The sequence below is a fragment of the Apteryx mantelli genome, chromosome 1 (assembly GCF_036417845.1).
Source record: "Apteryx mantelli isolate bAptMan1 chromosome 1, bAptMan1.hap1, whole genome shotgun sequence".
Lineage (NCBI taxonomy): Eukaryota > Metazoa > Chordata > Aves > Apterygiformes > Apterygidae > Apteryx > Apteryx mantelli.
Genome location: NC_089978.1, coordinates 161576672 through 161600325, shown reverse-complemented (window position 1 = coordinate 161600325; position 23654 = coordinate 161576672). Strand labels below are relative to the sequence as shown.

At 39.5% G+C, this 23654-nt stretch overlaps 1 protein-coding gene across 1 annotated transcript in view; it reads right to left on the bottom strand.

Moving 5' to 3' along the window:
- Positions 1-23654, bottom strand: part of RFX4 (regulatory factor X4) — a 98817-nt gene that overhangs the window by 5275 nt on the left and 69888 nt on the right. The window contains exons 14-17 of the mRNA XM_067295741.1: positions 19779-19898; positions 18293-18454; positions 11068-11230; positions 4980-5118 (exon numbers count right to left, since the gene is read on the bottom strand). Of these exons, the coding sequence (XP_067151842.1) occupies positions 4980-5118; positions 11068-11230; positions 18293-18454; positions 19779-19898 (584 nt within the window). The remainder of the gene's footprint in view (positions 1-4979; positions 5119-11067; positions 11231-18292; positions 18455-19778; positions 19899-23654) is intronic.

Sequence of the window (23654 nt, the reverse complement as noted above, 5' to 3'; positions counted from 1 at the left end):
TAAAACACAGTCTCTGTCTGGGAGAGGATTTCATCAGCTCCTCTACTAGAAAAGAAAGCAGTAATACTTTCTTCCAGTACTGCCTCTCTTGTAAATCCTACTGTAGAGGCATGTCAAGGGAAGTGAAGACATGGCTGGCTAGTATTGCAGCATGTAGCACTGCACAGAGAAACCAAGTAGGGCAGCAACTCATAGGGCATTTCTGAGAAGCTGTGTCAGACTACTGCAGTCCTAAAAGCAGCTTATGATAATCACAGAACAGAAACTGCTTAAAGCTCCTAAAGCTCCTTTAACTATGGCCCCAGTGCTATGCTCTGGGGCTCTGAAAGGTGCAGACCCAACCTACTGGATAACAGTAGATTGTATCTACTGCAGCATTTTCCTGACTGGTCTGTTCTGCCCACACCATGGAAGTAAACTACGCTATTTCATAGCCCCAATCTGACAACAACAGCAAAACAGCAGTGCAAGCACTTGCTGATACGACTGTGCTACTTCCAGTCTCAGAAGCTGACTCATGCTTTTCAAGGACAGAGTCCCAGTTAAGGAAAAGCTGACCCCAGCTATGCTACTGAACACAACAGGAGATAGCTTAAAATCAGCAAACAGGTGCTTGACTTTAAGGTGGGGACTGCATCTGAAAGAACAAAATGGGAAACACTGTTATGCCACTGCTGTTAAGTACCCCCATCAAGGATATTCTACACAGAGGTGGTCAATCCATCTTGGAAGGGCAAAGGAAGAAAAGATAAAAGAAAGGTAAGAAGGATCTGTGGGTAGTGTGGGATCTAGGAGGGCTTCCCAGGTCTAAATGGCTGACCCTGCAGCTTCCTGACTCTGTGTCCCTACCTCCTCTTCTTAGATCAGGTTTGCATGGAAAGGCTGGAAGGGAGCTGCAGCTCCAGCAGGTTCCCGCTCAGGACAACTGAGAGAACAGGATGCCAGCATGCACCACAGGCTACATCTGCCTTGCAGGGCACATACTGCCCTTAGGTAATCCCCGTGTGAAACAGCGTCCATCAGAGGAGAAACTAAGCAGATGATAACTCTTTAGTCTGGAAGAGAGATGACAGGAAGGAGATAGGAGGAATGACAGAGACTATAAAACCTCAAATGCCCTTGAGCAGATGAATAGGGAATGAGTATTCCCTGTTCCTCATTGCCCAAAAGACAAAGGGCTCCCAATGCAACTACAAGATAGCAGGTTTAAAATTAACAGGAAAATATATTTTTCATGCAACCCATCCTTAAGGAGTCTAAAAGTACAAAAAAGCTCAAACACAGACAGACCAGAGTTATGGAGAGTGGTGGTTACAAAACATGACAGTCCAGCTGCTGCTTCTTGCTCCGGATGTCCCTAGATCAGCTCTTGCCAAACACCGGGCGGCTATGAAAGGCCCACTCTCTACCTGCGCTATTTCTAATAATTTTCCTTCATACATTTGTTTGTGGTCATTGTCAGAGTTAGAACCCAGCTAGATGGACCTACAGTATTATTCACTACAGCCATGTATTACAGTACCATATGTTTACCATTTACAGTATTGCATGTACACTGATGCACATTCATATGACATGCAGATATATTAAGATACAGAAATATGTACTGCTGCAGTTTGCTCTGGTTACTCTTCATAGTGAAACATTTATTAATAGTCTACACTATCTCCAAGCAGGGAGATAACAATATCCCCAAGGGCTTTCACCAACCTGTTATGGGATGGAGCATGAGTGGGCATGCTGCTGTGATGCATGGTGCCCATTGGCATCAGCATCAGCAACTGCTGCTGTCTCACTTCCTCTAACACCAGGGGATTCAAATTGTCCAGCAGCCTCTCACTAACACAGCCCTGCTGCTGCTCAGGTGCTATGCGCCTGGCTTGGGACCCCCATCTGCGCTGTTCAAGAGCTGTATGTAGTACAAGAATTAGAGGTGAGCGACTCCATCCCCAGCACAGCCCTCTGTAAGGGCTCCAATGACAAAACCATAGCAGACCTCCCAAAATTAACACAATCAACCATCATATGACTCTGCTTGTGTGTGAGATTGGGAACAATGTGCTACATGTTGGCCAATACAATTTAAAGGATCACCTATTCCCTTCCCATTCCCAGCAGTTCAGTTCTCCTCCTTCCATGCAAACAAAAGTTACTCTCTCCATCCCCATTGTGCCAATTTCACTCTTTTTGTTGACGGTCTGTAAATCATGTCTGTGAAATGACCCATCTTAAAGCTCTACTAAAAAAGAAAAATTCAAACACACCTCTGTTTTTCTTCAGGAACATTTCCCTGCTCTGAGCTGGATAATAGCCTCACAATAACTGAACTGATAAAAGCTGGAGTATTTTGTTTTCTTCTGCAAAAAGAATTTGGATGGACATGGTGACCTTCCAGACCAAAACAGTAATCTATGGCTGCAGCCTAAAAATCATCTCTATTACATCTTGTCTGTTTTGACTCAGACCTGTCTGGGACAAGGGCTATCTCCAATTCCGTGTTTGTAAATGAGAATTTACTCCACATGCACATTTCTTCTTAGGAGTTAATCTGTAGACACTACCCTAGAGAGCAAGACAGAATATTAGCTAAAGCTGAGCCAGGCTTCTATATTTGGACTGAATGTAGACTCTAACAAAGAGTTCTTTTGAAGAGAGCCGTTGGTCAACACCTCCTATTCTTGACTGATTATATTACCACAGCAATACACATTGCATCTCCACTAATTTCAATATAGTGATGGCTGTTTACATCCATTGCAAATTTGGCCCCCCTAACTTTGATTTTGAAAGGTCATGAGTCCTGCTGAGATTCCTTGCACCACGTTCCTCTTAGAAAGTCTATTAGAAAAAGTGTAACTCCCTAACATCTTATTAGGCTTTGCAGGCCAGTAGGCTTTTGTTGGTTAGAAGTAATTAAAAAAGCACTTATCATCAGGGCAGGAATTTTACAGAAGCCTACTTAATTTTAAAAACAATGTCAGAAAAAGAAATATTAAAATCCTTTAAGACTTTTACATTATTTTTGAAAGCAGGGTTTCAGTTCATAGATCCTTTAAATACAGAATGAGCACATTAATAGGGTTTTGTTAGCCACATCCTGCTGTAAGATCCTGTCAATTTACAAACAGTATGAGAAAGAACATGTTAAACACAAGATGAATCAGTTTGCTCTCAAATGTCACCATTAAGGCATAGCTATTCCTCATGTGTGCCCAAGACAGCTCAAGCACTAGTGAGAGAGGAAAAGAAGATCTGACATCTGCACATGTACAGACAATCTACTACCGTTTGCAAAATATTTGCATGATTTTAATATATGTTACTATTTCTATACGACATGTTAACCAGGACATGAGTAAACTCCTAATGTATTCATCTTTATTTGCTTTATTTACTTTTTGTTTAACTTGTGCTGTCTTTTTTGTGTGGCAGACAGTTGTCAGAGGATAGAAAAAAACTTCTTGAGCAGGTGCTAACATTTCTAAACAGTAACCACCTAATCGTCTTTTTTACATACAGATTCATGGCTTTAGATTCATTTCAGAACCAGCAGTTATGTGAGTTTTCTGCAGTAAATGATAACAGAGAGTAAGGAAAATTGGTGAGCCAATTTTAAGTCAGAAAGTGAAGCATTCTGGAATAAAACTTGAGAACACAGGCTGTGGCCTGTAGTGAAAACCTGATATATACAAACCTATCATATGATACTGTACTTCAACACTGATTCCTATTCCTAGGTCACTGTTCCTATTGAAGATATATTAGATGCAAAGACTACCTCATGTAGCCTGTGTGATGGATCAGGTGCTACATGAATGGGTGACAAGTTATAGACTGGTTCTTTCCATAGGCTACAGAGCCACTGTTGAGCAGGTCCGAATGAACATACTGGGTTTGTACAGGACAACTTTCCTAAGCAGATCTTAAAAAACTTTAAAAAGGAGATCAATATCATTATTCTCATTTTATAGCTAAGGAAAATGAGGTATAGAAAGGAGAAATGATTTCTCTGAGATCACTTGGCAGGCTGATGCCAGAGACCAGAATGAGATGCAGGTTTCATGTGTTCTAGTCCAAAGCACTATCAAATTCATGTCTCCATATCTGCCAGGAAACTGTTCCAATCCAGGACTAGCGTAAGCATGTTGGTCCTTAACATACTTGCATCAGTTTCCAGTAGATGAAGCATAACAGGGCCCATGTGTGTGGAATACCCCAATGCCATCACCTCCTGTCTGTATCGACATCCTGCAAATTTCCCAGCAGAGGCCCCAGAGAGCAGCCCTCTACACTGGGGAAGCACCAGCTGCATAATCCACTAAAGCTCTCCTGTAGTCGCACCATTTTGGTGCTGTTGCCAAACATTATCTTCATGCTTAATCTGTGCTGATTCCTACTGGCTCAGTTGTGTAAACTGGAACAGTCCTGAAAACGGACATAACTCCTTAACATATAGAAAGAGGCTACAGCATACAGGTTGAACAGAACATTTTATGTATTGACATCCCAAAGTTATTCAAACTAAATGCAGAAATCACATTTTTTGGCAAATTCCTAACCGTCTGTATTCTCAAAACCAATGGCCCCGGAAGAATTCACTATGGCCTCTGCATCCTCTTTCAACTATATGAAAACACTTTTATTTCTGGTTAGGAATCTGTTCCTGTTCCAACACCTAGCTATTTATATTCATCTTTGTTTCAGCTACTGCTTAACACAGAAATACTTTTTGTGATCCAGATAATTGCTGGATTTTAGAGTTTAATGCTCAAATTCAGAAGCTAAAGCTACTTCTGTAAAGAGAATCTCCAGCTAGAATGAAAGTTATCTGGGAAATATTAGGCAACAACAAAAAGGCTGAAAAGAAAAAAGTGGGGTCTATCCATGACTAGAGCTGATTCTAACAGTGTATACGCCGATGAGAAATTTCCAAACGCATCCTTTTTTTTCAATTGTTACAGCAAGTATCGTCAACTTACCTGTGAAGAGCTTCTGTGGTAAGCTGAGTAGTGAAGTGGTCCAGATATAGCTGTATCATGTGGTAAAGATGGATACTGACTCTGCATTGGGTGGGGATGCTGGTTGCTATAGCTGCCGTAGTTGTAACTTCCTGTGTATCTAAAATTCATTAAAAAACAGTGCTTAGTATGCATAATAATTGCATTCCCGCTCATAGTTCTGTAATGTTCATGAGACATATAGTTGCACTTTTTTGCATTGGAGAATGATACTTTAAATAACCTTTTCTAAAAGATATTTCCCAGCTCAGCTGGCAAGCAGATGCCACTTAGTGAAATCAAGTTTTCAGCACAAGAACAAATAGAGAGACTCAGTATGTTTCCGTGACTAGTTTTAAATTGCAGGCTCATCTGTGCAGTTTCTGAAGATACAGTATTTTTTCACTTTTACTGTTATTTTATTACCATATTCCTAGTAAACTGCCATCCAGGCTGAGGAAGTATGGTAAGATTTGACTTAAAGAACAGTGCTATGGGGTTCAGCTCTCTGCTTGCACTGGAGTCATATGTTCCTCTTTTGGGAGGGACAGATGTATTCATTTGCATCTGAAACACACAATATACACCTCTTGCACAGCTGACCCCAGAATAGAGTGGGGTTTGAGACTGGAGACGCTGTCTGCTTTCTTTTTTATCTCAACGCCTTGTCTTGGGACAGCAAGGGGTAAAGGAGGGAGCAGCCTCCTTAGCTATAAGAAACTGCAGGGTCAATGTTTGTGGGCCACCCTTATTTGAGTCATTCACCAGCAGAAGATGAATGGACACTTTTTGCAATCTCCCCATTTCTGCGTAGCCATGTGAACACTAGATGCTAATTTAGCACAGAAGTTTAAAGACTCTTAAAATAGGCTAGATAGAAGTGAAATATAAACCATGAAAAACAAAAAACCAAGATAATCCATTCATTGTGAGAGAGGGAAGACAATTACCTTTTTCTGGAAAGGTCAATGTCATTTTTACACCAGGTAGAGTTTAAACACTCTTCTGTTATTCTTTTGATGCTACATTGGTGTTCTGGAGATACCTTGTGACATCTTACACTAGACAAACCAGGCAGCTTCAAAATGAGAGCAGAACACTCTCTTTAAAAAAATTTTTCAGGATCTCAGGTCCTATGTCCCTCTTCATTGTTCAACACTGAGCCCTCATTCTTATATTCACATGGGTTTAACTGTAAAAAAAAGAGTGGTTTCCATAATCCACCACAAACAGCTGGTTCACACGATATGACTTTGACAGGCTCTCTGTGGAAGATGGGGCAGAGGGGAGGAGCTATGTCAGGAAGGTGCCACACACTGTTTGTGGTAGGCAGACATCTTGTGTTTTAATCCCTTCAATACAATAGATTGGTAGAGAAGATCCTCAACATGTTTTTGGCAGTCTGCATACACCTGACATCATTTCACAGTGTAGCCTTCTCTGGTTGATGAGGATGCTCACCTATCTAGTCCCCACAGTAGTCCATGAGTGCCCTTGGATTCCCAGCTAAAGGCATGCTCTGAGAAGCCATGTCTGCACTTCATGCTTTCTCTAGTCATCAAAGATGCTCTGTCCTGTTCTAGAAACTATCGATCTAGTCTTCTTTATTCAAACATTCACCACTTTTTTTTTTATTGACAAAATAAAGCATTTTAACTCACTTGATCATGGAGCTATAAGGATTAATAAACTCCAATAGTGCTGTTTCCTTTTATTTGCACGTATAGGCTACTGCCCCTGGCCAATTGCCTGTTTCTATACTGGTCTTTCATCTGATACAGAATCAAGTTCAAGATTCAATGTTTACATTCCAGATGCTCATGTCAGAGGCTTCGTTATTTGAAAGAGTACCTAAAATACAGGATGAAAACAGCCCTGCTCCTCTGGTACAATCAAGCTTTCTGCAAATAAGAGCAAAAATCATTTGTGCGGAAGATACAGCTGTCTTTCAGGACTAGTTCCAGACTGTTTCATGTATTCTTCCCAGAAAGACAGGCAATCACAGATTTCACCACATTCTGCTTTACTGACCTTACCTTCCTAACACTAATTCATGACAATGTATATCTTAAAATGTATATTAAAAATATAAAATGATAACAACTAAAATAACAATCCCTGCCAAAACAGAGCCACAGGAAGACACACAATTTTCCTGTTTACCTGAAAGTGCTTGGCTGAGGAACCCTACTTCTCTCAAACTAAGAAGAAAGTACCCCTGAAAAATCCAATAAAAAAGATTTCTGCCAAGTACCATGTCTTACAGTGACTGCTGAACTACAGCTAGAGTCATTGAGTGAAGGGGATAATGCACAAATGGGGTGTCTTTGCGGAAGTCTAACTGAGAACTGGCAGTTACTTTAGCTGTGATTCTGAAAGAATGGTCTGATGATGGTGCAGGGAACAATGCAAAGTCCTGCATGTGAGATGGCAAAACTCTGACAGAGGTACAGGTTGGGCACCAATTGGAGAGAAAGCAGCTGTGCTGAAAATAACCTGGGAGTTCTGGTGGACAAAATATTGATCATGAGTCACCAGTGTGCCCCTGCAGCAACGAAGGCCAACTACATACTGGGCTGTATTAGCAGAAGCGTAGACAGTAGGTCTAAGAAAGTGATTATTGTCTCTATTTGGCATTTATGACACTACATCTGAAGCACTGAGTCCAGTTTTGGGCTCTCCACTCCAAGGACATTGACATACTGGAGTCCAGTGGAGGGCCATCAAGACAGGGGGCTGGAGCACATGATGCACAAGGAGAAGCTGAGAGAACGGGGCTTGTTCAGCTGTAAGAGAGGCTAATGGATGATCTACAGCTATCCAACAGGACAGTACAGAGCAGATGCAGTCAGACTGTTCTCAGAGGTGTACAATGATAGGATGACAGGCAACGGACATGAGGCTGGAACAAGGGAAATTTCAATTAGATGTAAGGACACCTTTTTCACCATGACGGTGGGCAAATACTGGAACAAGTTATACAGAGAGGCTGGGGAATTTCCATCTTTGGAGATATTCAAAACTTGACTGGACACAGCCCTGATCTAAGCTGACCCTGCATTGAGCATGAGTTGTACTAGATGACCTCCTGAGGTCCCTTACAACCTAAATTATTCTACCATTTTATGAATATACTTCAAGAGTTGGTAATAAATAATGTCAACATCCTCCTGAGGAGACGACAACTGTCAGGTTTTCAGTGCTGATAACACTCTTATCTGTGTGGCACATAGGAAAGAAGCAAGCAGTTTCTGTATTGTTATTATTTTGTGTGTCCTCGTAGGTGCCATTGGTATATTCACCACACTTCACCTGGCATACTTGAAGGATATCTTTTGGTTTTGCTACTGGGTATTTGTCTACCAATATATGGCCAATGTATGTGGTTGAGTTTTCCAGTATTTCACCAAGCCTTTAGAAAGTCCAACCAATTCTTTCTCATCTTGGAAGCAGAAGGAAATAATTTTAGAACTCATGTATTTTAGGCTCAAAGAGGAGACATATGTCTAATAGAAGGACATATAACAAAGAACAATCATTTACCTATTTTTTTACAAACTCAAATGGGCTAGTTAGGAAATGTCCTCTAAATTTCATCAAAGCAAAACCACAGCTGACTTTTAATACTGCGAATCTTCTGTTTACAGTCATGATCCCACATATGTGTGCAGACTACTACTGTGGATTTAGAAGGAGATTTATTAGAGTGAGTTAGAGTGGTTTATGAACCTTGTGGTCTTCCCCAGTTTCACAAATCTAGACTAGTATTGCTAGCTGTCAGGCTTGTTTTCATGACAGGGAATAGATCATGTAGCCCTTTCTTCATTTTTGTTACAGATGCATTAGGCCTTAATCAGTTTTTATTTTACAGGGAACAGTTTTTATCATTAAGCTTGCATTTTACTTTATGTAAGTGGCCCCAAGGACAAATAAAATACCTTTATATACCAAGCCAACAGTCTGTATTTATCTCTCTTCTGCTCTACTAGGGTTTTATATTGTTCCAAGGCCTCAGATCTTCCACATTGTGGAATACAGTGGTATAAAGTGCTTCAAACTTTTAGGCATTCTCCCTCTATCTCAGGATACTCTGGAACATTTGTATTTCATAGAGGATCATCTTTAGCATGCAAGATTGGTAGGAAGCCCAGTAGAAGTGCTGTCAGAAAACTTTCAGGTATGCTGGGTGGCTAAGAATCTGCATTTGGCGTGGATTTAACCTACAGCTGGGGAACGGCTCATGCCCTGAAGGCTGCTTAGGGTCTCTGCTGGGCCCTCGGCATGGGAGTGAGGCTCAGTCTTTGGGGCTATGACAGCTGCTCACTCTACTTCTAAGTCATTTATTCTTCTCCAGAAACCTGGAAATCTTTGTACAGACTGTGATCTTCTCTTTTTATTTCTTTCTTTCAGGGCAGCCTTCTGTTTGAATCTTGCATGCAAGGTCTCTTATTTTTCTTTTCCTCTCTGAATATATGGTCCTTTAATGTTTTTAAACAAGCTCTGTCTTGAATCTGTGACTGTACCTTCCAAAAGATCTGTTTAATGAGTTTTGCACTTCAAAACACTGTGGGGGAGGTCACTGGATTTCTCTATAGACATTTCTCCAAGAACATGTCTCCATTACCGTGTCACATTAGACTCAAATCATACAAAAACTGAAATATAAATATGCTGTTTTTTCTGTAGATCTCAAAATAGGCTCATACTGTAATAATCCAAAAAATATTTTATAGTAGCACGTAAAGGGCAAATGAGACCGGGAAATCTTTGTGCTAGATGCCATGTAAATGCAGATTAACAGAGAGTCTCTATCTGTATGATTTTACAAAGTTAATTCCAGACAAGAAGGCAGATGTCACTGAATCATTCAGAAGCATCACCAGACTGTTTCTGGTGATGTGTCAAACATAAAGCCAAATAGCAAAGAAGTCAGATTATAAAAGTCTTTGTTGCCTTTTAGAAAAGTCAATTCACCCAAATAAAAGTTTCTTTAAATCACCTACTTGAGGCAAAGGACAACTGTAGTAGCAATAAATTCTCATGTGTGTATATATACATATATTTATACATATATGCACTGCCCTACCGTGGTCTGTTCCAATTCTTATATCTTGTTAGCTCCAGAACATTCCCGCTGCCCTATTTTTGTCTCCAAAAAGCAGACATACTCCTAACAGCAGAGATACTCTGTATCTCTCACATCCAGGTTTCCTTAGCAGCGACATTCGGATAGAAATCCAAACCTGCCTACATCCAAGAGGGAAGGAGATGCAGCGTTCAAATTAATCTACTGTTACCCTTCCAAGCAGTATGCAATCTTCCATGCTGGCAAAGCACTTTCTGCACAGGCAGCGGGTGTGCAATGAGTCTAAGGAATTCAGTGAAGACTTTGACTCTCTTGCTTCATGTCAGCATCCGGACATCTGCTAATGTTGCTATGTGCCTGTGGATTATTTTGTCATGGTTTCTCTGTAATTATGGATATCTATGAGATAAACATTCTCTCAAATGAGGATGGCACATAAAAAGTGTTGCTTGGTAAAAAGAACACTGTGACGCTTTGAGTTTCTGAAGTATTCCAAGATCAAACAGTGCTAAATAAATTTCTATTATAATTATTTTAATTGAGAGAGCTAATAAATTTTTTGATGACGGGGAAGGGATTAGAATATTATGGTGAAAATGTGGCTATTTTCTAAACTTTGGACATTTTTGATTAGCAGGACTAACAATAGTCACGGTATAGGATGGTAGTTCTTTGGACACATCTGGCTTTTGGGATGGAACATGGCACAGGAAAACAGGAATCAGAGACAGAAAGAAATCTATTGAAGCCATCTCTTTTAGAAAATATTCTCTGGGCATACTGTGCTTTTAAACAGGAATTAAAGGAATTTATAAAACTGAGACATAATATAATCATACAACAATTACAACAGCAAAAGAATAACTATACTTTGCAGTACAGACCTACTGCATCAAGAAACAGATTTCATTGCCCTTCCGAAAAACCCCTAAGTTTAGGTTTATCCAAAAACACAAGAAAGCAAGAGACTAGAAAGTGACTTACCCGTGCTCTTCTCTGTGAGGATAAACAGGTATCCGGTGTGTGACAGATGATGATGGTACATGTGGACTTCTCATGCAGGGCAACTGTTGGGAATTTTCTGCAGGTGACCCAGCAGCTGTTGTCACGGTGTAGGTGAGTGACCACGTGTAGGACTGCATAGCCCCTGTAGACAAACAAGCATTGAGGGAAAACAGATGACGAGCTGTCATCCATGGAAGGGCTATACCTTGAGATGGTTGTAGAAAAGCAACCTAATAGGCACTAATAATGGAAACAGCATCAATCGGAGTGAACAAAACACTCATGTCTAAGGCATTAATAAAAATACAAATAGATCAGCTGGAGTGCCCAGAGATCCAAAGATAAGAGGTGCTTCTGGAATATCTCAGACTGTGAACCTTCAGTGTGATACTGTAATTTGAGGCTATCATCTTTTAGAAAAGCTGGGATAGGGCTTACAAATGGAGGAATAGCACTGTTAATATGTCTTAGGCATTATGCACCAAACCCTGAAGCCTTTCTCACATTGAGTGGGCTGCTGGCCTGTTTAGTTCTCAGGCTGATCAAGCCTGGAGTGAAGCAGGAAGTATGATCAGAACCATGAAGGACTAGAAAAAGATGCATCTTGTGCAATAAATTTCTTGCACCCTTACAGTTTTCATCTATTCCACCCAATGAAGTACTGACCTGCATAGTGGGAACACTGTGGTAGCTCCCCAAATTATAAAAAACACATACACAGAAATAGTCTAGCCCTTTTCTTCTGTAAATAATGTTTCTTTCTTCTTTCTAGGCGGCAGGGACTGGATTTAATTTATTTTTTCATGGCGTGCATTTGTGGGAAGAGCAGAGCAAAGAAGTGGGCTGTGCATTTTGCTTGGAAGGTGCTGAGTTTTTTAATCATCCTGATCCCTTCCAGGCAGGAAGGCCAGACTCATGAGCCAGCTGCTGAGAAACCTTTGTCCTTTGCCCACATCCCTTTCACTCAGGAGGCTGACAGATCCATTGTTGCAGTATAACACAGCTCTTGCTGGAGGTCATGACCATACTGGCTGAGATTACCCTGCAAATGAGGACCAGAACACTGAATTTAACCCAATGAGAACACTAGTTTCGGGGTCTCCGGGCACTCTTGACTCTTTTTCACTAGCTAAAAGGAATTGCAGGAGGTGACTCTTTTTTTCGGTATGGATTCTAGGACTTCCTGTAGTATGGAAGGGCCTAATTCAGAGAGGGAAGTGATTGTATTACCAGGTCAGTGTCCACTCCATGGCTTTGGGGAATGAAAAGGCTACCTCAGATGTGCATAATTTTCCTCAGGTATGTATGATTTTTTTCAGCAAAATCAGACAAATTATTCTTTGAAGTGGGAAATGCTCAATTCTGGGTCTGAATTAAGCCTTCTGAGCTTCACAAGGTAAGCCCAGCCTGAAATACTCCAGCAGGCTGTGATTTGGTGATCTTACAGCAGAGACTTCCTTGCATGTGCAATGTCCAAAAATATTTGTGCTAGGCCTGTTTTCACATGTCTGCATTTTCCATTACTGACTCCTGAATTTTCTGTCTTTCATCTCCTCCCATTGCAGAGGACCACTGAGATCTCTGAGATCAAAGAGGAGGCATATTCATTTGAGCTAATACATCAGTGCTGCTGTGGCTATAAGCAGTCATTCCTTGAGTTGAGGAAAAGTGTTTAAGGAAGCCTACCTTTGGTGGAAAATACATTTTCAGGGGAAGGGGCCAAAACTACTTATGCAGTCAGCAAATAGTTTCATTTGAAAACAAAAGAAGAACTATTCTGAAAATATCACAAACTAGTCCACAGCATTTCTATTTCAGAAGGTCAGCATATTTTCCTAGTGGTGTTTTCCAAAAGAAAATTTGTAACTTTGTTTTAAAACAGACTTTAATTCAAAAGGAAAAACAAAGAGAAAAGAAAGAAAAGAAGAAAAAAGATGGTAAAAAATCAAATATTTATTTTAGGTAATGTTAGTTTTTTTCACTTTTTAAATTCACCATAAGACAAAAGTTTTGCTTTGACCTGAATTTATTCTTTTCCAGCACTTACTATGGCCATTGAGTTAAAAAGCATATGACCTCCCTAGCTCTAACAATAATCAGTAATAACAAAGCCAAAGGATCCTTTATTCTATGGCATTTTAGCAAATATGATTAATCTGACTGGCCCCAAGCCATTGTCACAGCCTCTTTTTTTTGAAAAATAGTTGGGATCTTATCTCAGCCTGAGGAAAATGAATCAGTCCATGACAGCAAGTTGTTTCCTGTGTTCCCTGTGGGAGGTCAGGCTCCTTGGACTTGGTCACTTTTGGCATTAAAGTCTAAATGGCAGACACACCTGTTCAATTTAAAAAAATTGTTTAGAGTGTGACATGCTGTGTGCTTGTCCAGACAACTCTGAAAGACAAATACAGAGAAGAGGTTTTGCACTGGAAGAGTTGTGAATGTCTTTACTTAGCTCTGCTAACCAAGAATTGTCCCAGAAACATCATTTTCTCTACCAGAAAGTACCTCACACAGCTGCTCTAGGAAATACTTCCTTTTTTTGGGGGGGGTGGGGGGGTGGGATTAGAAACAAATGTATGTTGGGCTTTACTCTGGAATTACTGAGAGACAGGATACTGTTCAAAGATTTTTCTTGTCAGGATGTTCTTGGGAGTCTATAGCTGTCTCTTTTCTCTTTCCCTTTGTGGAAGGGATGCTGTTATTTTCAGAGTGACCCAGTCACAGAGAGAAAGGAGGAGGATGGAAGAAGATAACAGATTTAGAGGCTAGGTGGGTGTGTATATATATACATATCAGGTCAGTCAGGACACTGCCTACATTGTGGTGAGTGGAAAAGGAGGAATGAGATACGTTTGAAGAGTTGTAGATTTTGATAGTTATCTTTTAAAAATCTGCCTATGTCCAGCCCTATACAATTGATTTCCTCAGCTGGCTGCAGAATTGAACTCTGTGAGAGGAAGTCTCTTTTAGATATGACTGAACCCAACTGAACTGCTTTCTGAAATAAGCAGAAACAATAGTGGTTGAGCAATATTTTGCTCTGCTTTGTGTTCTGAACATGCAGGGTTTGATTAAACAGGGAAGTTCATTTATTATCATTCCTTTTTTTTTTCTTTTAAAGATAAATTTGATTTTGAGGATATTAACCAAGAGGCCATCTGACTTGTAAGAGGCCCAATGCATAAATGCATAGCAAAACCAAAAGTGAAAGGGAAATCCATTCACAGAACTATGGATTGTACCAAGGGCCATCCATATACCCTGAACACAGGCTGTCTTAGTGCATATAGCATATAGTGCATATAGTACTTACAACTTTGAACAGTCCCTGATAGCTTGATTTGCTGTTGACATGCCACTGGTGTCATCATGTACACCAAAGCAAAAAAGAATGAAAAGCTACTTCACAATGCTGGGTTTTATATTTGCTTTATGCAGGAGTAAATTCTTCCCCTGCATGACAAAGAGATTAGCTTAAAAACCAGGTTTGGAAAAAAAACAAAACCTTCCACTGAGAATGGGAGGATTGCCTTTTGAAGTTGGAACTGTTGATTTTTACATCCTGCAGCTATGAGAAATAAGCTCATTCTTTAACAAGAGCTGATGTTCTCATACATCCACGTGAGTCCAAGAGCTGGAGCTTTAAGGAAAAAACAGAATGTCATTGTATGATGATCTCCAGAGGTCCCTTCCAACCTCAACCCTTCAACCATTCTGTATTTGCAAAGACAAATATCAGGAGAGATGGTAGCTCTACGCAAGCATCTCCCATGTCAGAATCCCAGAACTTTAATACCTATCCCAGATCTGGAAAAATATTGTCTTTAAGTGACCATTGTTGATCTTAGGACTTAATTCAGACATACACTTCTTGAAACTAAATAGTAAACTGCAAAATTAATTTGCTAATGCATTAGGAGCTACTTACAATTCAGAGTTCATTTCAGGTTGTCTGAAAAACACTGCATTAGCAAATGAGTAATCACAGTTTCAGGAGGAGCAGAGAGGAAAAGCATAGTCGGGCATACTATCACTTTTATTACAATATTGTTGCAGTTTGAACAATCATTAATCTGGTCTTTGTGATTTGGAAAGGATTGAGACTAATTATCCGTCTAGTAACTTAACAGAAAGATTTAAATAAAATGTTAGCTGAGGTATGCCAGATGTTCTAAATTAGAACATTATATATAGGATTTAGCTTTCTTTGGTTGGTGTCATGCAATTGCAACAGTTTAATTTGCTGGTTTTGTGCTGACCATTGAGTGAAAGCAAAAAGGTTAAAATGCAAGTTAATAGTTAACTTTTATTGCTAATGCCACAAGGAAAAAAGACTTAACAATGCCTTAAATTAAGGAACTAAGAGCTAGTGGTAACCAATGGGTTTAATTTTCAAGTTTTGCAAAGCATTTTCAGATTCTGACATTTACCTCATAAAAGATGTTTAAGAAAATCAATAGTGGCACTTAAATATATCTCTCCAGAATAACAGATGCTCAGAACAGGAACAAGTAAGGCCTAATATAAAATAAATCTAGAATACTATTCACATATACCTTTTATTTAGTTTTACGCATCATTCTCTTTGAAAGACCTGTTCAATTTTTCCATTTTAATTTTTTCAAAATATTTTCAAAATATTAATTCTCTAAATCTGTATATGGAGTAGTTTGATTACTTATAGCATATCTTCAGCACTTCTATTTTAAAATACAGCTGTTACCTATGACTTGGTTATATGAAAGCTGGATACTTGTTGTATACTTGTAAGCATGGTTGTTATTTGATATTACTTTATGCAAATGAATCCTGCATTCCATGGTGTAGTGGGTAGCAAACTAAAAAGGTGATCAGCTCATCTACATGATGAATGTGGGAAATGGAGGTATGCTTAATTGATCAAACTAAGACACGGAAAAGTTCACATACTTGTATTTACTGTTAACCAGACCACTGCTTGGCATTGACAAATTTGGCTTGTAGTAGACAAAAATGATTTTCATATTAGCAAAAATGAGACTGCACCAGATGGTAAAAGTAAAATCTCATTCAGTCAAACAGAGGTTTCTGAAACAACCTGAAAATGAGACATTGGTAAAAGCAGAAAACTAAAATAATCAGAAATTACTTTCTTGCCTAAAAAGCTCTACTCTGGGAACAACTTTGACAAGTTCTACTGCCTGTACTGAAGGAGCAGGTTGTTCAACCATTGTCCCAAATGATCCATTTCTAGCTTGAGACTTCACACTAGCAGACCTTGGCCTTGGCAGGACAAAAAACTTAGAGGGAAAGAGAGAGAGAGAGAGAGAGAGAGAGAAAGAGAATAAAACAGAGTATAATAAAATAAGACACAACATGAGAACAAAAAGAAACTACATCTGTAATGTTTGTGTGAGTCCATTCCCTTGTATTACTGCTAGGAATCAGGAGTTATACCTAAGAGCCAGGCAGTTATCTAAGTCAGGTACTTAAGTAAAGCATGCTGAAGGTGGGAGCTCAGATAGCTGACAAACAGTCTATTACTTAAATATGGAATAACTTTTGGGTGAATAGTTACCATAATCAGATAGGTTTACAGTCTCTCCAGCCTAAACAGAAGTCCTTTAAGTCTCCATTTTTGTCTATGCCACACAGTAGGCTCTCTACAGACAGCACACAGTTAGCTACTTTTCAGTCTTTTACTTCTGGGTAGAGTTCTGCATCATGCGTAAGTTCTGGCTATAAAATTACAACAATCCCATCTGGCCACAATGTCTACAGAGCAAGTTATTCACAAAATCAACATTTCAAGACTCAAAGATATACACCACCTCCAGTCATTGTTTGAAAGACAAAGTCGTAAGCTCACCTCCCATGTCTAGGAATCACATAGCTCTTGTCTAACTGTTCAGGGGGTAATATCATCCTATTTCCCTCCTAAATATAGTATAGTCTCCAATAGTGAAAAAACTTTGAGTTTCAATGTAAGAACAAATGTTCTTAAATCTCTTTCCACCACAACTATGCCTCGTGCTTCCCTGTGGCGCCTTTGAAAACATGAAAAACATTTGTCAGAAAGATTTATTTGTCCTCTGGCCACTGCCAAATTATCCAGTGTGGTAAATCATCACTTTCTGACATTCGTTCAAGAAGGTTTTGTAACTTTTCTAGTACGTCACAAGAGCGATAGTTTCCACATTCTGATTACACACCCATTTCACTGAGGAGCAGTAAAGCTAGAATTCCAGTGCCTGGTTGCCTTCTAAAAGTCATTTACATTTCTGCTTTTTTTTCCCATGAGTTAAGAAAATACAGCCTTTTGATCATACAGACAGAAGCTCCTGCCCATATTCAAAAGGTGATGACTGACTTTTACATTAGGGTACGGAACAGAGTTGCCCAAACAACAAGCTACTTGGGTGCATGCTTTTGTGCTTACTGTTCAGATAATCCTAGCTGCAAACTGAGTATCTTTATGCACAAGTTTATTAATCAGGACTTTTATGTGGCCTGTCAGACTACAAGCTCATGAGTTACCATAATAGAGTATGTAACTGAAAACAGGCTTCAGACATCCATTTCCTAATCTCTAGCATTGAAAGATGAAAGTTATCAACATGTAAACATTTGCAAGAGAAACTTGCACAGATATTTAAATGTATTTGGGTCTCAAACATGTTGAAAAATGTCCAATTCCCATTTTACCCACTGGGAACTAAGTGGTTCAGCACTTTGAAAACCTCACTAAACCTTAAAATACCCAGTCCATTTCCATAAAGTACATAAAATTTTCCAGAGAGACTGAGTCCATATTAAAGTCATTCAAGATGCTGAAAAGTGCTATATCTATAAATAATTCTTTCAGTGCATTGCTAGATATATGGACAATTGAACTGATTTTTAAAACCATTTAAAAATAAAGTGACAGCCCTGCTTCTCTGAAGTCCTCAACAACTGAAGAGATTCTGGTATGCCAAGGTCCAGAATCTACTGTTAGGCCTTTGGAGTCCAGACATCAGTTCCTTTTCCTGTTACACTGGACACTATGTCTGGATAGAGTGAAAAAGTATAATTAATACTTTAAACAGATTTCAGTTTGAGAAGGCTCCTCATCTTTTGAAAACCAGCACATATTGTTCTCAGGCCCGATTTCAGGTAGCTGAAAGGAAAAGTCATCTTTTGATGAAGGAATACCAGATCCAGCTGCTGTTAGCCTGCCTACCTGTTGTAGTTGCTAAGCCACCATACTCCGGGGACTGATTGTTGACAGGCGAGGGGGCAGAGGGCACTTCCACTGAGGTGGCAGATTTAGCTGGGGAGAATGGCACTGGGGAGGGAGTTGGAGGAGCTGGTTCACTCAGAATGATTTCTTCTCGTATTTCTGCTGCAAGTTGAGAGAGAAGTCACCAAAAAACATAGTTTAAGGTGGATTCAAGGAACACTGTGAAACTCAAAAAAAATTATGCAAGTAGTAAGTTCTGTACAGTGTATTTCTGTAAATGCATAGCAGGAATCACATAAATCTTTGAAAAAAAAGGACTTCTATAACATGCAAACTATAATAATCTTCAGTGTCTCCTCATAAGACCTCTTAAAAGAGAGTGCTATTTTTCTTGTTTTACACATAGGAAACTGATGCACAAAGCGCTTAAGGCTTATATACCTCCTGTATAATTTAGGTACCTAAAATTAAGAGTCTAGTCTGAGTCAGGCACTCCTACTCCTTCTAGAGACATTGGAAAGAAACAGGAATCTCGAGGGGATTCCAGCGGCTGATGGTGGTAACTGCCTCTCCTCACTCACTACAGAGGCTCACGCTCTGCATAGTTCTAGGCTCCTAAAGCTATGTGGCAAGTGTGCAGGGACAAGCAACTTGTTTGTCAAAAAACCAAAAGGCCATAGCAGGACAAGTAATTAAAACCAGGTCTTTCAACAACCAGAAGAGAGTACCCTAATCACTGGAATGTTCTCTTCCCATAAATCTCCAGGGAGGCAAATTAAGTCACAGCTAAAATGAAGAGTAGAGCTTTCCAAAGCTCATAGAGGGATTTAACTTGCCAAAACTAACGGGAGATGCAGAGAAGGAAGATCACTGAGGACTCCTCATTACAAGGGGGAGCCCTGAGCAGAGAGACTAAAGGCAATCTCTGCTCGCTCCTGCTCTCTGGCAAGTCAGTGCAGAGTGAATGGAGCAGGACTGCAAATCCGTTTCTGTACTTGTACTCAGAGCATTAGTGTATCAGAAATGATAGCTTTCATTTTTGTCTTTGCTCACTTCTTCCATCTCTTCCTCTTATTTAGAGTGGTACAAATCCACTGATATCAGTGGATTTATTTAGTGTGAAACTAGCATAAGAGAATCAAGAATCAAAACTGGGTCCACTAAAATGCAACTGTGGTTTAGTCAGATTAAGGTGTAAAAGGTTCAGTACAAAAATCTCTTTCTAAAATACCAAGTGTGTGCTTAGGGATGGTGTTCTAAACATCTGGAATTACATCATGAAGCAGTTAGGCCTCTTTCAGAATGTATTAACCAGGGAGGCTACTCTCACAAATGACTCATTTCAAATCATGATGGAACTGAAAACAACATTTTGCTCCTGGGTAGGCCTCTCTGAGATAGTTGAGGATAAGGAAGTGCCCTTATGTAGAAAAGAGTGAATCCAGTGGAATAAAATGACAAAAGATGAATAAAAGAACAAACTCACCTGTGCTTCCTTCTCCTTTCATTGCCCTCATTAGCTCATTAGCTCTCTCCTGACAATGTAGTGATTCTAGCAGGTACAATACATAGTCATCAAACATCAAGTGAATAAGGTGAAAAGACCCTGGTAATAAAGTGAACAAACAAAAAAGCCATTGACTGTCTCAATACACTCATTAAACCAATGATTATGGTATTCAACAAAACAGGCACTGAGTAGCACTGGCTCCTATATAGTACTGCCACTGAAGTATGTCTCTTACTCAAGGTAACTCATCTGCCAGTGATCAAGGACGAGATCAAAGTAAAATTGGGGACAAACAGACTCTGTTTACTCCTGGACTTATACTGGCCTATACGAATGTGAGGTTCATCTTTCAGAAGTTGAAGTTATATCTCTGTGGCCCACTTCCTAAGAAAGTCTAAATGTTTAATCGAAACTCCCAGTACAAAACTGGCATTCTTGCATCCTGTGTCACTTGTTAAGCTAGAGGAGATGGTTTGAAAAAACAGGAAGTGAAATGGAATAATATAAAGTATGTTCCCCCACAAATATTTTGAATCTAATTGGATTGGTTATGGAGTCTTAAAATGAAAGTGTCAAAACCTTAAGCACTTCAGTGTTTCAAGCAGTAGTTCATTGGCAGAGTTCTGCTGAGGGGACCTTGTTCCACTGTTATAGAGCAAGGATATTTTCTTCCAACCTCTCTCTAGCAGTAACGTTACTGTTAGCAAGGACTGACGGCCTTTGTTAATCTGTGATAGAGATTGATCGTCCTTTCCAGTTTCACAGAGAGCATTATGTGTGGTTAAGTGTGGTCTGAAGAATAAGGGGGTGTCTCATTTATTATTTAGCAGAGATTCATATAAGTGGAATTAAGTTACATATCTAGTAATGCAGACTACATGAGGATTAAATAAGGGTTCAGTATTATCATCGTTTAAGATGCAAGGAGGCTGCCTAGCTGAGAGCTGAGACTAGGCAGGGTTTTCTTCTCCTGCTCTAGCATTGAACAACTTAGACAATTACACTATAGTGGGATTGTTTTTTTTATCTAAAGCATCAGATATAAGTTTCTGTCAGAAGTAGAATCCAGAACCAGCCACCTTAGTGACGTGTATGACATTTCTGAACTACTTGTGTCACTGGACAAAGAAATAAGAGACTAATCAATAGGAAGGTAGCAACATCCTCCCAAATCTCCTGATGGTGCATCTCTAGTGCTGGACTGGAGAAGACATCCATTAGTTGCCAAACAGAGGTTTTGGCAGCAGCTGTGGGTATCTTAAAGGGAAAGACTTGAGCCAAAGGTTGGCCTGCTGTACCTCTACTACACTTTTCCTAGTTACCAGTTTGAATCATACAAGCAGCAATAACATCAGACCTGTTTCTCTGTTTATCTCTGAAGATGCCATGGATATTATCCCTTTCTTAAATACCATGACAGGAATGTGACCAACTTAAGGGTCTAAAAAGGAAGAGTATGGACAAAAAATGTGAGGTATGGAGTCAAAAATAACTTCAAAAATTAATAGTAAAAGAGATTGTATTGATAGCTATCTTCTACAAATCCTCAAGTTTTGAGTACAGATGGAGAACTTGCTAATGTTTTAGGAGGAAGAACTGGGTGATGTTATGAACTAGAGTAATAGAAATGAAATGAAATTTAATAGTGTGCTGTAAGAAGTTCTGCCCTGAGAGACTTACAACAAGACTTTTTGTGGTAAGACAGAATTTCTTCAGTTAGAAATAAGAGAATTGAGGGTAAATTAGTTGATGGGTCTCTGATGCAATTAGCAATGGATGTAGTTATATTTCTCTGTAGAAATGGAAATATTAATACTATTGCACAAGGCACTGGTGAAACCTCACTTGAAATATTGCATACCACTTTGGTCACCAATGTTCAAGAAAGATTAGTACAGGCTGAAACTGGTATGGAGAATATTAGCAGGAGGATGTGGGGGATGGATAACAGATTTTAAATGACTAAAAGTGCTTGGCTGGTTTAATCTTGCAGAAGGGAAGTGAATTACTTTCCATAATGTATAAAGAAGGGTACATGTCACGAATAGTGAGGAAATATTTGCCCTAGAGCACACATTGTTGCAAAAATAGATGTGTAAGAACAGGCCATAGATGCATGTCAGCTGAAAGTTAGGAGGAGCAAATCATCAGAGCTGAGACATGGTGTAGTGTCCTCCCTAAAGGAATAATATGCATCTGCAGAAGAAGTCCAACTAGTTTCAAGATGGAGTGTCATCAGTTTGTGCAATAGACTCCATGACACAGAGTACCTGTAATAGCTGCAGACGGGGCTCAGTCACACAATGGCTTGTTGAAAAGCTTCTATGTTTATTTAGACTTGCATGGAATATTTAAAATGTGCTTATGTGCTCATGTAAGTCAGTAGGTAACTCTGGCTAGTGCCAATGCAGCTGGACAGGTATAAATAATAGCCAGCCCAGTAGCTGGCTTAAACCACAGAAAAATCACCAGCTGAGAATGAAGCAGAAACCAGCTACTCACAGGCAAAAAAAAAAAAAAAAAAAAAAGCAGCTTCATCCAGATGTGCTTCTTTTGAAATTTCATTACTACATTTTTGAGGAAAATACTTCTCTAAGAAAAAGATGTAATAAGTTTCAAATTCAATCAAATTTCATAATGATTGGTTTCTTCATGGGAAAGTTAGAGGTTACATTTATGTTGGGATACTAGCTTTTACCACAGCTAAGCCTAAGTAGCCCTACTCCAGCTACTCTGCTCATACTGCTGAAGGGCAGAAGTCGTCATCTGAAAGGCCCTATATCCTTATACAACCCTAGCTAGCAATTCAGCTTTCAAAGCAATTCAGAGCACACTCCTTTTCCTTTGTGACCTGGCTGGTCTTTATGTTTCCCGCTGGCTTCTGTCGTCACTGGTAAGAGCTGAGCACACACACTGGCAGGAGAACACCTGCCTTTACAGTCTTGGGCAAGACATCACAGGAGGAGGACACATATGATTGCAACACCTTTGCTAGGAGGAGGAAATCTTTGGCTGTTGGTGAACTTGAAGCGTTCAGTTTTTCATTTGTGTTTTATGTTATCTTATGCAAATCAAAATGGGAATCAAAACACATCCCCAGCTTTGCAAGGACAAATAGTGGAGATCCACACTTAACCTTTGTAGAAATTTTGTTTTAGAAATTTTCTGGGTTAAAGGTCTTGTTGAATAAAATCCTATTACATTTAGCAGCACTATAAAGACAGCAGACCTGGCTGATCACCTTGATACTAACCTAGGATTTCCACATTTTTCAGTGGAAGATCTCTATTGACTTTAGTGCAGTTACTACTGATACATATTTCCAAGGCAAGAAAATCAAGCCTAAATACTTGGCTTATTGAATCTGCCAATCTTCATGTGCTGGTCACAAGGTTCAGGGTATTTGGTGTTTCCCATGAAACTCCTTGTTCAGCTTTCAATTTAAAAAGGAATTAAAAGAAAGTTGATTGTAGTTTCACAAAAATGTTTGGAACTGTGAATGCTAAACACTAAAATGCTAGCAGGCAAATGACAAGAACTTAAGATTTGCTATTTTTAAAAAATGTCTTTGTTTTGGGGGGGTTTGATGCTTTATTTTAAAGCTGTGGGGTTGGCAATATTGAATGAATCATTTAAAAACACTCCAGTGCCTTTGTCACTCTTTTGAATTTCTCTCTTCCTCTCCTATTATTCTTCCACTGTGTATTTTTAAACTCTGTATAGAGTTTTTGAGCCCAGAATTTGTATGAAAGACACTAGACAAACAAGTTGTTGGTGCTGAATGAATGCAATATTTTTACATTCTTAAATGAGTCAAATGAAATGTAAGCTATAGAGTGAAACCAATATCAG